This window comes from Polypterus senegalus, chromosome 10, assembly GCF_016835505.1.
Source record: "Polypterus senegalus isolate Bchr_013 chromosome 10, ASM1683550v1, whole genome shotgun sequence".
Taxonomy (NCBI): domain Eukaryota; kingdom Metazoa; phylum Chordata; class Cladistia; order Polypteriformes; family Polypteridae; genus Polypterus; species Polypterus senegalus.
The window spans coordinates 69,867,065-69,881,481 of NC_053163.1; the positions used below are offsets into that span (position 1 = coordinate 69,867,065).

Genomic DNA, 14,417 nt, shown 5'->3' on the forward strand with positions numbered 1-14,417 from the left:
CTTTGAAAAGAAAACTTTTTTTATGAGAGAGCTTCATTTGCCGAAGATTCTGGAGTTTTTATAGAGTAAAAGTTATGTCCCCTTATTTATGTTTGTATCCCTTTTGCTTGTCATTCTATTAATTTTGAATTTGTAGGGGGCTCTACCCCCTGCTTGCTTTGCTTGCCAACCCCAAGGCGAGCACTAGACACTAGCCACTTCACGGCTCTGTCACTCCCGTATGGGGAAGTGGATGTACAATTCAAACAAATTGTTATTATCATGGGAACTGTTACATATGCATAATAGAACTAACTATTTTACATTACAACAAGTAATTAACCCTAGTAAAAAATAATAAAGCGTAATAAATTGAAAGAAAATGATGTTTCATGTTGCGTTAGAGGTATTAGTTGCGTTATACGTTCTCATTCTGTTTGGCTTTGAAATTAACATGCAAATACTTTTTAAACTTACACTATAAACTTACACAATATTTGGAATTAACATTTCTTCAAAATCGCATTGAATTTTGATTCAGTGTTTGGACTTACATCATGACAACACAACGTTTAACTGCCCGTGAGTGAATATCGTTTCTTTCTCTCTAATAAATAAACCAACTTTTTCGAATGTTTGTCTCTGTGATTTGTTAAGTGTCATAGCAAAAGCTATTCTAATGTTTTAATACGAATGGCATATCAAGATCTCCTTTGATGTCTAATGTTATCCGCAGAAGGTGAACTACATTACCTTTCTTGTTGTCTGTTAAAATTTTAGATGTTAGAATTGTTCAACCAGGGTTTGTCTCGTCCGATGCGAGAGATGGACGTCTGAAGTGGAGCTCCGCTAGCAGCAGTGTTATTTTTCATATTATTTGCTTATTATCCTGAGATATCCTGTATCTATTCAACCCTAGGAGACTGCTACAGTATATATGTAAGCATACATAAACATGGCCAACAAGAAAGGGGGTCCAAAAGAATTGAAAACTAAAGCTGCACCCAAGCTAAGATCAGCAAGCCCTAGCTCAAGATACGGCCTTTCAGAGAGAGACCTGGATCAGCTGGGCGAAAGTACAGACTCTTCGGGACCAAGGTCCGCTACATCGCCGGCAGAGAGTGAAAAGGGGAGCGAATGTACGATCGTGAGTGCAGATCTCGATAGCTCGCCAATCGGAGAACACCTGAAACTGGAAAAGGCCTTACAGTCCGCAATCTCAATTACTCCACGCAAGCCGGGAATAGCGGGGACACTGGCTACAGTAGGGCCTGACGCTTTACCTACGGTACAAGAAAGCATAATTGAAATGTCTAAACTGCAGGTGATGTTCGCTGAGCTCATACAAGATATAAAGAAAACTGAGAAGGCAAATGAAAAAGCAATGGCAAAGGCACATGAGAGACTGAAACAGGAATTGAAACAGGAGTTGCAACAAGCAAACGAAAAGCAGCGGCTGATGCTGCAACAGGCAAATGAAAGGCTGCGACAAGAAATCCAAGTGGAGATGCAACAGATGCTGGGTAAAATTGAAATGCTTACTGATCAATTGGAGGATCTCAAGGAGACATTCACGACTAGGATTGAATTAGTCGAAACTTTAGCTACCAGTGCTGAAGAAAAAGCAGAAAATGTCAGCTCCGAATGCAAAAAACTCTGAGACAGACTGGCTGCTTTGGAAGATGGGAGTAGAAGGTATAATGTCAGAATTGAAGGTCTGCCTGAGAATCAAGAAAGTTCAAACCCTGTGCAATTCGCAGCTGAACTTTTTTCTAAAATAATCGGGGCCGACTTTAAAACAGAATCTGAGATAGCAGCGGCTTACCGCGTACGTGGATCAAACACCGTTAGACCCAGACCCAGATCTTTTATAGTTCGTTTTGAACGATTATCATTTAAGCTAGAGGTGATGGCACTCCTAAGAAACAAGGAAGATATATATGAAAATAACCACATTTGTATCTTTCCTGACTTCTCTCCAGCAACAGCTACTAAACGTGCAGCCTTCTACAACATTAAACAGCGGTTACGGCAAGCCAGCGAAAGTGGAATGGCAGGGTCATTTCTATGTTTTCGCTAGCAAGGAGGAAGCAGAAAAGGAATTAAGAAAGCTGATCCCGGGACTATTCTGATACATAATAGTGAGTCATGGCGGTTAATGATAAAGCAAGGATTAATAATCTACTGTCTAATCTATTTGTTTTAAAATACAGGTTTTTATCAGCATATATTCTCATATATTCTCACTATTACTTAGTATTACTAGGGTGCTATCTGTATATGTTTTATTGTGCTTAATTACTTTTTCTTTTTTCTCTTTTTTTTTTTCTTCTAATTATTTCATCTCTACCCTAAACGAGACTGTTCAATATCATACCCTTGGTTTATTGTTATTGCTATTACTGCATTAAGACTTGTTATCCTTATTCTGGACACATTTTTAACATCATTTTTATTATCTGGGTGTATCATCTTAATGCACTAAAATTGCTGAAGACTATATATATATTTTAAGTGCAAAATTTTTTTTTTTTTTTAAAGACTATATTGGTAACAGATATCTCTATCTTTTAACCCTAAAATGCCGCTGCATTGGGGTTTGTTTTGCTTTGGATGTGCTCTGTCTCTGGGTATGTCAGAGGACTGGGACTGTGTGAAGTGGGTTTTAGCCTCACTTGAGGAGGCAAAAGGGAGGGTGGGGGTTAAGGGGAGAGAAAGAGAGCAGGCTTGATCTATACCTAATCTATCATTAATCTTTATAATTATAACTACCAACGTAATAATAAGCTGCATGGCAACAACTCTTAGGGGAAATAGGAAATTAAGACCTAAAGCTGTCTCACTTCCAGTTAAGACTATAAAATGACATCAAAAACTCAGAATCAGTGTCTCCATGATGGGACAGTTAACTTGTAAGCTGGAATGTTAAAGGCCTGAATCACGAATTAAAGAGAAAGAAAGTACTCTCTCACCTAACAGGTCTAAATGCTAAAATAGTATTTTTACAGGAAACCCACTTACTAAGCAAGGATCAGTTCCGGCTGCAAAAGACTGGACTGGCCAAATGTTCCATTCTAGTTTTACAAAGAAAACTAGAGGTGTGGGAATTCTCATACATAGAACAGTACCATTTGTAGCATCAGATGTAGTATTGGATCCTGAAGGGAGATATGTAATGGTCATGGGAGACTTATCTAACTGTAAAATGATTTTGATAAATGTTTATGCACCTAATGTTGATGATAAGGAATTTATACAAAATTTATTTGCATCCATTCCCAATCTGAACACTCATAAAGTTATAATGGCTGGGGACTTTAATTGTGTTCTAAATCCACTTTTAGATAGGACTTCCTCCACAGGGGAACGCATCTAACACCGCAAAGATAATTACAAAGTTTATAACTGATCACAACTTATCAGATCCCTGGAGGTTTTAAACCCAAATTCAAGAACATATTCTTTCTACTCACCAGTACATCATTGCTACTCAAGGATTGATTACTTCTTTATAGACAATAACTTCTTGCCTAAGATTAAATCTTGCAAATACGATGCTATTGTTATTTCTGACCATGCACCTATGATCTTGGAGCTAAAATTACTAAGCCCCATACACTCACCCGCTTCTATTAGCTGACGAGAATTGTATGAATTTATATCCAAACAAATCAAATTCTTTCTAGAGACAAATACATCCCCGAGATCTCTGCAGGAATACTCTGGGAAACTCTTAAGGCCTTCTTAAGAGGACAGATTATCTCATATCTTTCCCACAGAAATAAATCCGAAGCCAAGAAAGTAGCAGAGATAAAAAGCAAATTACTAAAATAGATGAAGAACATGCCAGACTACCAAAGAGACTCTACATAGGAGGAGGCAGGCTCTACATTCAGAATTAAACCTCTTGACAACTAAAGAAACTGAACAACTAATTTACAAATCCAGACATCATTATTATGAACATGGAGAGAAAGCTAATAAGCTTTTAGCTCAACAAATTCACAAGCAAGAAGTGCGCAACGCAATCTCGTAATCACAACACGAACGGAGATAAAATCGAACACAAAAATATAATGCACACTTTCAGAGACTACTATAAATCCCTATATACTACTGAGTTTAAAGAAGACAATACACAATCTAATGCATTTCTGGATACATTACAGATACCACAAATAGACGCTTTTAGTGTGGAGGAACTTGATAAACCTCTGGCATTATCAGAATTACTAGATGCTATAAAGTCACTCCAAGGTGGAAAGCAGCAGGCCCTGATGGCTACCCTGCACAATTTTACAAGAAATTCTCCGCTCAGCTAGCTCCCTCCTATTAGCAACATTTACAGAAGGCCAGAGATAACCAATCTCTTCCACAAACCTTTCGCCAAGCACTAATCACTGTTTTCCAAAACAAAATAAGGACTTATTACAATGTGCATCATACAGACCAATTTCACTTCTGAATAACGACGTTAAAATACTCTCTAAAATCATAGCTAGAAGGATGGAGAAAGGGCTCCCCTGTAATATCACAAGACCAAACTGGATTTATTAGGGGCCACACTTATCTTCAAATCTTCGACGCCTGTTTAATGTAATATACTCACCAACTAAATCAAACACCCCAGAAATATTATTATCATTGGATGCAGAAAAGCATTGACATGATTGAATGGAAATACCTTTTACTACATTGGAGAAGTTTGGGTTTGGCCCGAACATTTGTGCATGGATTAAATTACTGTATACTAACCCAGAAGCTTCAGTTTGCATCAACAACATTTGCTCAGACTACTTTAAACTAGAACGTGGCACTAGACAAGGATGCCCTTGTCACCGCTGTTTTGATTGCCATTGAACCACTGGCAATACATTGTCGAAATACTGATCAGATAAAGGGGATTAGCAGAGAAGGACTGGAACAGAAAATCTCATTATATGCAGATGATATGGTACTGTATATATCGGACCCAGAAAATTCTGTGCCTGCAGTCTTAGCAGCACTCACAGAATTTCAAAAGATCTCTGGTCTCAGAATTAATCTGAATAAAAGTGTACTCTTTCCAGTGAATTCTCAAGCATATAATATTAGATTAGACACCCTACCTTTTATCATTGCAGAACAGTTTAAATACCTAGGGGAAACATCACAAATAAACATAAAGCTCTTATCAACAAAATTTCACGTCTGCATGGAAAAAATTAAACAAGACTTGCATAGATGGTCAACCCTTCATCTCACACTAGCTGGAAGAATTAACACTGTTAAGATGAATATTCTTCCTAAGCTCCTTTTTATTTCAAAACATCCAATATACATTAATAAATCATTCTTTAAGCAATTAGATTCAACAATAACCTCATTTATTTGGAATTCAAAACATCCACGCATCAAAAGAGCGACCCTACAAAGACAAAAGGCAGAAGGCGGCATGGCTCTACCTAACTTCCAGTTTTATTACTGGGCAGCAAATATACAGGCGATAAGAACCTGGACACAAATAGAAGAACATACACAGGCTTGGACCGCAACAGAAGTAAAATCCTGCAGTACTTATTTGTATTCCTTGCTTGTGCTCCAATAAACACACGTTATCGGCAATATACAAATAACCCAATTGTGCTCCACTCACTTAGAATCTGGAACCAATGTAGAAAGCATTTTAAGACGGAGAAGCTTCTATCTGTGGCACCTCTGCAAGAGAACCACCTCTTTCAACCTTCACAAACATATGCAGTTTTAATATCTGGAAAAATTTGGAATTAACTTGCTTAGAGATCTTTATATAGACAACGTCTTTGCATCCTATGAACAATTACATTCCAAATTTAACATTCCAGCTACACATTTCTTTCACTATCTTCAAATCAGGAACTTTGTTAAACAGAACCTTCCAGATTTTCCTCATCTTGCACCCTCATCCATGCTGGAAAAATATTGCTCAATCTCAAGGACTTAGACTCCATCTCTACAATATATAAAATCATTTTACAATCCCTCCTTTCAAAGATCCAAGAGGACACTGGGAAAAGATCTCTCAATTAATATATCAGAAAAGGAGTGGAAAGTAGCAATGCAGAGAATTCACTCGAGCTCCATATGCAAAGCATACAATTATACAACTCAAAATTATATATCGAGCACATCTGTCTCGACTAAAACTCTCCAAAATGTTTCCAGGGCATGATCCAACCTGCGAACGTTGCAACCAAGCCCCAGCCTCACTGGGTCACATGTTCTGGGCCTGCACCAAATTAACATTATTCTGGACAAAAATTTTAATTACCTCTCAGACAGCCTTGGACTCACAATCCCTCCTAACCCATTAACAGCTGTGTTTGGGGTTCTTCCAGAGGGTTTAAAGTGGAGAAAGACAAACAAATTGTGATTGCATTCACTACACTTTTGGCACGCAGACTTATTCTGATAAACTGGAAGAACTCAAACTCTCCTCTTTTAAGTCAGTGGGAAACGATGTGTTATATTATTTGAAATTGGAAAAAATCAAATACTCAGTTAGAGGATCCGTACAGACTTTTTCAAAACATGGCAGGATCTAATCAGTAATATTTTAAAATAAGTTCATAAAGCACAGAGAATTTATTAATTTAGGTATGTTTACAAGCCTTAAATTTTATGCGTTTGGCTTGCTCTCTCTCTCAGGGGTGGGGATCGATCTGTTCTTAACTCAATTTTTCTTTTTGTAAAAACTTGATTGCTTTGTATGGATTGCAATAAAATTAATAAAAAAAAAAAGAATTGTTCGACCAATTTTGAATACATCTAATCTAGTCCAATTGCATAGCCCATCATTCATACATAAATTACGCAATAACATTATAATACATCTTTCTTTCAACAGTAATTAGGCCGATGGAAGACCGGATGGTGTTAACAGTTGTAGATAGTCTACGGGATATTGTAAGTTGATGTTTTCATCTTCCACACCATCACCGCCAACTTTTTCAGCATAGCCTATTGATACGCATTTAACCAATGTGGTGTGTAACCATTTCACAATTTTCACGTTAATTCGTTTTACTTCATCGTTTCTCAGTGCTAGGATTACCCATGTACTCATTTCTTCTATTGAGAACCCTTCAGGATAAAATTCTTCAATAAGATTTGAACATAATAAGTCTACTTTTATTGGGAACTTAAAGTGAGGAAATTGTAAAAATGTATAAGAGCTGAGAGTGCAGGAGCTGTGTCTGACAAAAACATTCTCACTAATGAGACGTAAGAGGCAGAGGGCCGTTAACCGAAAAGAGCTGAGAGGAGGGCCAGACCCGCTCTACCAACTTGAAAAAATCTCTTGGCAATAGTCTCGTCTCATCTCAAGATTTTCTTTTATAATAGAGAGAGTATGTTCTGGTGTTTTGTCTAATTATGCAAATGTTGTTTTTTATTTAGGGAGTTAGCTAGCTTTGCCTAATAAATTTCATAAAGTGCATGATTAAGAGAATAAATAACAACAGGATGAGAATGGCATATACTGTATGTATGTCATGGTAGGTGGCCTGAGAATGTCACCATAAAAATAAAGGGTTCAATTAAAAGAATACATCTCAAAAATAAAAAATTCAATAAAATAATATATGTAGTGCATAGTAGTGTAGCAGAGAACATTTGCCAAAACTATGTTCTGAAAGGGAGAGAGCCCTAAAAATTAAGAAAATACTTTTAAATCATACCGTCAATTTAGGAAATACACTTTATGACGCATGGCATGGATTTTTTGGAAAAGACCTCGGCTTTTCAGATCTTCCTACATTTATAGAATTGAACACTACTGCTTTGATGATACCTTCTTCCCAATCAAAACTGACATTGTAAAAACTAAGGGGACTGGCTGTGTAAATATAAATGACTCAGGCAGACTGAATTGACTTAGAAGTCACAGGGGAAAAAGAAATCAAATCTTTTACTAAAAATAACACAAAGGCAGATCATGTGTCTACCGCTTAACACAGGAAGCCCATTTCCAAAAGCAATACATAATGAACTAAAAAGAAATGAAGAAAAGAATCCATAAAGTGGAGAGTAATTAAATGGTGCAATCTGAGACATTATTTAACTGATGCTTATACTTCAATATTTTTTACTGATACACACAATAAAAACATTTTAACAAGACATACAATAAAATCTGATGCTCTATAAGAAATTGTGAAAAAGGATGGGAAGCAAGGAAGAAGAGATTGGAACCCCACAAGCTTTAAGCAGATTAAAGTTGTAAGTAAAAGAAACAGGAAGATAAGGGGACAGAAAAGTGAGATTTTAAAGACTGATTTATTAAATATAGCACCCAGATTGTGTGAAAACCTTTGCTAGACCAGGGCTGGAACACAATGGGACCACCTCCAATGCATAAGGCCGGATTGTGAAAAATAGGAGCATGTGTGACAGGCTGGACAAAGGGCCAAGACACTTCTCCAACCTCTGCCATACTTCTAGAGCATAAGTGATTACAGGACCCACCTTTGAATCCCCAACTTTAATACTGGATAAGGAGTGGGTCGAAATAGAACTACTGAGGGAGGGTCAGCAGAGGGTGACAACCACTGCCAGACTGGACGTATTGTAAAATTGCAACAGTATAACTCAAGATCTGGCAAGGCAACGCTCATCTTTCCCTTGAATTAGTGTGGAGTGTTTAATGGCAGGGCTTTTTCTATTACACAGGAAGGTAGATAGAAGTGATCATACAAGGCATTACTAATAATGGTAGGGGTGGGGGTGGAAACAATTACACTAAGGGTGGGCAATATTCATTTGGCAATAGTTAATTTAGATCATAAAGATAATTGAATGGATGCTCGTGAAGTGAGAAACTTTCTTAGTTTATTAAGTGTTTGGTGAGAATTGAGAGTATATCTTGCAGCAAAGACAAGTTGTCAATGCCTAACTATTTAATTGAGGTAGCTAAAATGAAATACTGTAAGAGGGACAGTAGCAAACTTAACATTTAGACACATGGCTGAACTGAAACTGGAGGGGGATCAATTAAGTTTTGGCAACCTGTACCACAAGAAATATTAATAAATTGGAAAAGAGAATGGATTCAATTTAATATGAAGACATTTTAGAGATTATTGACCCAGAGTTATTACATAATATTTTGCAGAAAAATAGTTGGATAGTTCAGCAAGTCAGCAATCAAAATCCATTATGAAATACTTACAATAATGAAAGATTAGGGATTTGGAATGGCTTTCACAGGCCTCAGATTTATATATTTTTGAAAAAAATAAAGGGAACATTAAGTATCAAACAAGAAATTTGTGCAAGGAGACTTTAAAATGTTTGGCAAAGAATGAGGAGAACAAAACTCTAATGCAAAAATAGATTAACTCTGGCTGGCTACATGAAACACTTGGACACTGTGATTTGAGAAAATGAAGGCATTACTATTGTCACACATGTGCGCATTTGAGACAGCTTATCAATGCAAGCCATGTCCACAGAGGTTGGTCCTGATACTCTTTCTTCATTACATTTTAAGTTCTGAACGCATTCTCATCATGAGTGAGATGCGTAACTAAGCACATGTTGTTCCACAAGAGGACTAATTGTGGGCTCTGTCCCAGGTATTACTACCTTTACAAGATAACAATGATACTGAAGCAAATTCTCTTATCTTTCAGTGTACTCCCACTCAACACCATTGGAAGTGAGCAGAGTGGGCCAATATACTGGCGCCATTCTTGAAGAGAGAGGAGCAGCGGACTTAGTATGACCTCTGCAAGCTGGCCGTGTCCAGTTATGACACACTAAAAGCTGAGGTGTTGAAAAGGTATGGCATTTCTCCGGACTAGCAGGCAAGGTTTTTGTAGAGAGTGTAAATTTGGCCCAGACAGGCCTTCATGCTCTCAAGCCTTTGACATATAGGGCAAAGTGGGCAAATAGTTAAGCCCGGACATAAACAACTCAAATAAAGTCTTGTAACAAGTGGCCTATGACACCTTGGTGAATGCCCTCCCCGACTTCTTTGCCCAGCTGGTCTGGAGACAGGAATTTAAAAACATGAAGGTCTTAATAGATAGACTTGAGCAACATAGGGCAGCCATACACAGTGAGCATGCATAACAGTCTGCTCGTCAAACCCGAACGGGGTGCATCACCTATTGTGAACCCTTCTGGCACAACATGGAGTCCAAGGTGAAGTCGAAGAAGAAGTGCACGTCCTCTCCACTCTGTTCCAACTGTGAGGAGGCTGGGCATACCATCGCCGACTGCCCTAAGGTACTGTGTAGTTGCTAACCCCTTATCTTTTCCCTGTACAAAAGTGGTATTAGTAAGTGGGCATCGGGCTACAGCATTAATTGATTTTGAAAACATTTCTATTGATGCTCGCAAGGCACACTCATTGATATTGGCCCTGATCCTTTTTCTTCACTACATTTTAAATGTTAGCAAACACCGTCCTCTTTTAAAAGAGAGCAGTGGAATGATGATTCCCTTAAGTTTACTAAAAATGCAGTAGATCTGGTAAATGGCCAACGCACTCATCATCGCAGGCCATAGGAGCCACACTTTCTATTTAATAATGATCTATGTTATCGAGTAGCTGAAATTGAGCCAAACATGAGGGAGAGATGAGGTAGATGTTGTTAGTCCCACAGACCTTCCAGCGGCAAGTCTGTGATCTAGTGCACACTCACCTCCTAGGTGCCCACTTGGAAGTTAACAAAACACTTGAGTGGATAAGGCACTAATTCTACTGACTGGGGATTAATGATTAATTCATGCAAATTGCGACAGATTCCTAGGAAGGACCACACTCCTCTTTTTCCTCTGATTGATATTCCCTTTGAGTGTATAGGGGTTGACATTGTGCGGCCCCTTGAACCCTCAGCTAGACAACATAAATATGTTTTAGTTCTCGTAGATTATGCTACCCGTTATGCCGAGGCTATGCCATTGTGAACAGCCACTTCTAAAATTATCACACAGGAATTGGTTGGGATCTTAACAGACGAGGGAATACCTTTTACCTCAGAGACGTTCAAGGAAGTTGAAGACTTCAGTATACCATCCTTAAAATGCTGCAGTTCAATCAGACCCTCAAACAGGTGCTACGCAAGGTGGTAAGAGAGCAAGGGAGGAACTGGGATTATTTACTCCCTCTCATATTATTTTACTACCGGGAAGTTCCACAAGCCTCTACGGAATTCTCCACTTTTGAACTACTGTATGGGCAACTAAATTGTATTTACTCGTCGAACCAGGGATTGGCGCTGTCCACTAATCCTTTCTCTTTTTTTCCCTCTGTAGACCTGATCTGACTGAACTAAAGTCCTCTGATATCAGTTTCAATTTTGCTGATGTCACTTACGGTTTCTGTGCCTCTGGACCCACCCGTTCCTGATGCCAGCTAGTATAGGATGCAAGGCAGGAACAAACCCTGGACAGGGTGCCAGGGCGAACACACTGGAGCCAATTTGGGATTGCCAATTCACTTAACCTGCATGTCTTTGGACTGTGAGAGAAAACTGGAGAACTTTGAGGAAATCCACACAGTTTAGGGGATAACATGCAAATTTCATGCTGGGAGGACCCAGGATGTGAACCCTGGTCTTCTTACTGTGAGGCAGCAGCGCTACCACCTGACATACAGTACACTATAATGCAAAGTTTGTACCAATCAAAAAGTATAGTGGATTGTCCTTCATTCACTCAGAATATGGAACCAATGTAGTAAGACGTACTTCAAGTTAGAGAATATTTTGTCTGTGGCACCTGTACATGATAACTGCCTTTATCCACTGTGTCAAACTTTATACAGTTTTTAATGTTTGGAAAACGTATCAGATTAAATCATTTAGAGATCTGTATACAAATAATGTCTTTGCACCCTACGAACAATTACACTCCAAATTTAGCTTCCCGTCACCACAATTTTTCCACTATCTCCAAATAAGAAACTTTGCTAAGTTAAATCTGCCCAATTTTCCTCACCTCCCACCTATTTCTATTCCAGAACAAATACTGATCAGTCTTGAAGACTCAGACAGAATTTCTATAATATATAAAACCATTTGAAAGTCCCTTCCTTTTAATGATCCCCAAGTACAGCGGGAAAAGGATCTCTTACTCAAGATTTCATAAAAGGACTGGAAGGCAGCCACACACAGAATTCACTCTAACACCATTTGTGCAAAGCATACAATTATTTAACTTAAAATCTTTTAATCGAGCACATCTGTCTCACTTAAAATTGTGCCAAAATGTTTCCTCCTGCGAACGTTGCAGTCAAGCTCCAGCCTCACTGGGCCACATGTTTTGGGCGTATACCAAGTTAACATCATTCTGGACAAAATTTTTTTAAATGCCTATCACAATCAGTCCTAATCCATTAACAGCTGTGTTTGGTGTCCCAGATGGGGTTCAAGTGGAGAAGGACAAACAAACTGTAATTGCCTTTATTTCACAATTAGCATGTAGACTTACAGTATCTTGCTCAACTGGAAGAATCCCAGCCCACCTCTTTTAAGTCAGTGGGTAACTGATGTTATATACCATTTGAAAATGGAAAAAATCAACTTCTCACTTAGATGATCTGTTCAAAACTTTTTAAAATACTGGCAGGATCTTATCAATAACATTTTAGAATAAGCATTTATATTGGGGAGAAGGACTTCTTTCCCTCTTTACTACTCTCAAAGTTTTACTCTGGTTGTTGGCCTCTCTTTCTCATGGGTGGGGGATGAATTGAACTTAGTTTTGTTAAGTTTGACTTGATTGTATGGAATGTTACACACTTTTAATAAATTCAGTAAAAGATAAAAAAAGTATAGTGGATTCCTTGTGGTTGTGAAAATATCATAGCTGTAAAGTTGAAATAATTATGACAAATGCACTTTATAACAGCAATGCAAATATCAAACAACTGCATTGCAATTTCTTAAGGGGAGTCATTGTATGGATACATTGTGCATGAAAAAAGAGAAAAATAAAATGTATGTCTACATAAAAAGTTGTCTGTCAACTAGTGGATCAGGCTGCCCTGTACGACATCAGTAATTTCAATTACAACCAGTAAGTCCTATAAATGGTTAACCACGTATTGATGATAGGGTCTTTTTGTTGATGTCTCCAACTTGACAGCAAAGATTAAATCTGTTGCTTGCTCTAGAAATGTACACAATAAATTTAAAATATAATGGCTTTCATTTCGGACCATGATGACACTTGAGTTAGGTGTCAGGTGAAAAGTTCAGGTCAGCTAAAACTGAGACAAACATGTCAATGTCTTAGAAACATCTGTGTTCCTGCCTGTGCAAATTTTAGCCCTGCCATACCTAACATAAGTAGCCTCATCCAATCCAAAAATGACCTTGTAATTAAAATGCAAGTCAATTACGCTTAGATGGAAGGTTAAATTTTAATGAAAGAATAGTATTAGCAGTTATTCAGGTAAAGTTGGGCACACAGTTTGTGTATATATATTTCAAATATTTCTCAAATTTTGAGTCACACTTAAGTTTAATTAGATATTAAAATTATTTCTAATGTGTGTTTTCTATGCAAAGAAAATAATGATTTTGTCAACACTCACATGATACAGAGGAACCGTGTTACTCTCAGGAAGCGGGAAGGACATCACTTCCTGCGGTGATGAGTCCAGCCGCACTGTGGATGTCAAGAGACAAGGGCTGATGGGATAACTTGGACTGCTCGGGTTTTTACCCTTCTTTCTAGACCGCCGACCAGTGTCCCTCTTGCTCTCCCTCTGTGTCTCAGGTTCTTCTTGAATAACTAAAATCTTGTCATCACTCAGATACCGAAGAAGGGAGTTCTCAGAGTCTGGTTAAACACAGAAAAAACAATAATAAACAACTGCTTTACATTGAGTATTCCATCAGTTTACTTACATACTGTAAATAGTCACATGCAGGGAAATTCTTAAATGATCAAATAGTGTATGTCAAATGTAGCTTGTGTGAAAAGTGGAAATGGTGAGGTGCTAAAAAAACTGAAGGAGATAATACAAGATGTTAGAACAGATAGGGGGTGAAGATTTATACAGATTCTTATTTATATTAGCTTGATAACAAAAATGCCCAACAGCATCTGCTAAATAAAACATGGAATAATTGCTAAGTATGCATAGCTTATATAGGTTTGATCCTCAGGTTTGATGATGAATATCACGTGAAGGTGTCAGCTGGTACTACTAAAAACATGTCTCCCAAGAGCTTATTGAAAGAAAACAATTATTCAGGAAGAACAAAATAACTCATGCCTGGTTCCTTCAGCTCATTGTGTATTATGATTTTACTTACAACAGACCACTTAGCCACTTAAAATTATCCAAGCATGCCTCATTAAACTCACTTAATCCACTTTAAAGTAATGAGGCACACTTAGTATTTATACATATTTTCTTTGAGCGAGATCAGTTAATCATTCAGTATTATCCATCCTTATGT

General features: G+C 37.8%; 1 protein-coding gene across 2 annotated transcripts in view; it reads right to left on the minus strand.

Moving 5' to 3' along the window:
• The window catches only part of si:ch211-26b3.4 (connector enhancer of kinase suppressor of ras 2), a 615,118-nt gene that overhangs the window by 164,922 nt on the left and 435,779 nt on the right, over positions 1-14,417 (minus strand). For both annotated transcript variants that reach the window (XM_039765942.1, XM_039765943.1), the window contains exon 12: positions 13,544-13,791. In XM_039765942.1, the coding sequence (XP_039621876.1) occupies positions 13,544-13,791 (248 nt within the window). The remainder of the gene's footprint in view (positions 1-13,543; positions 13,792-14,417) is intronic.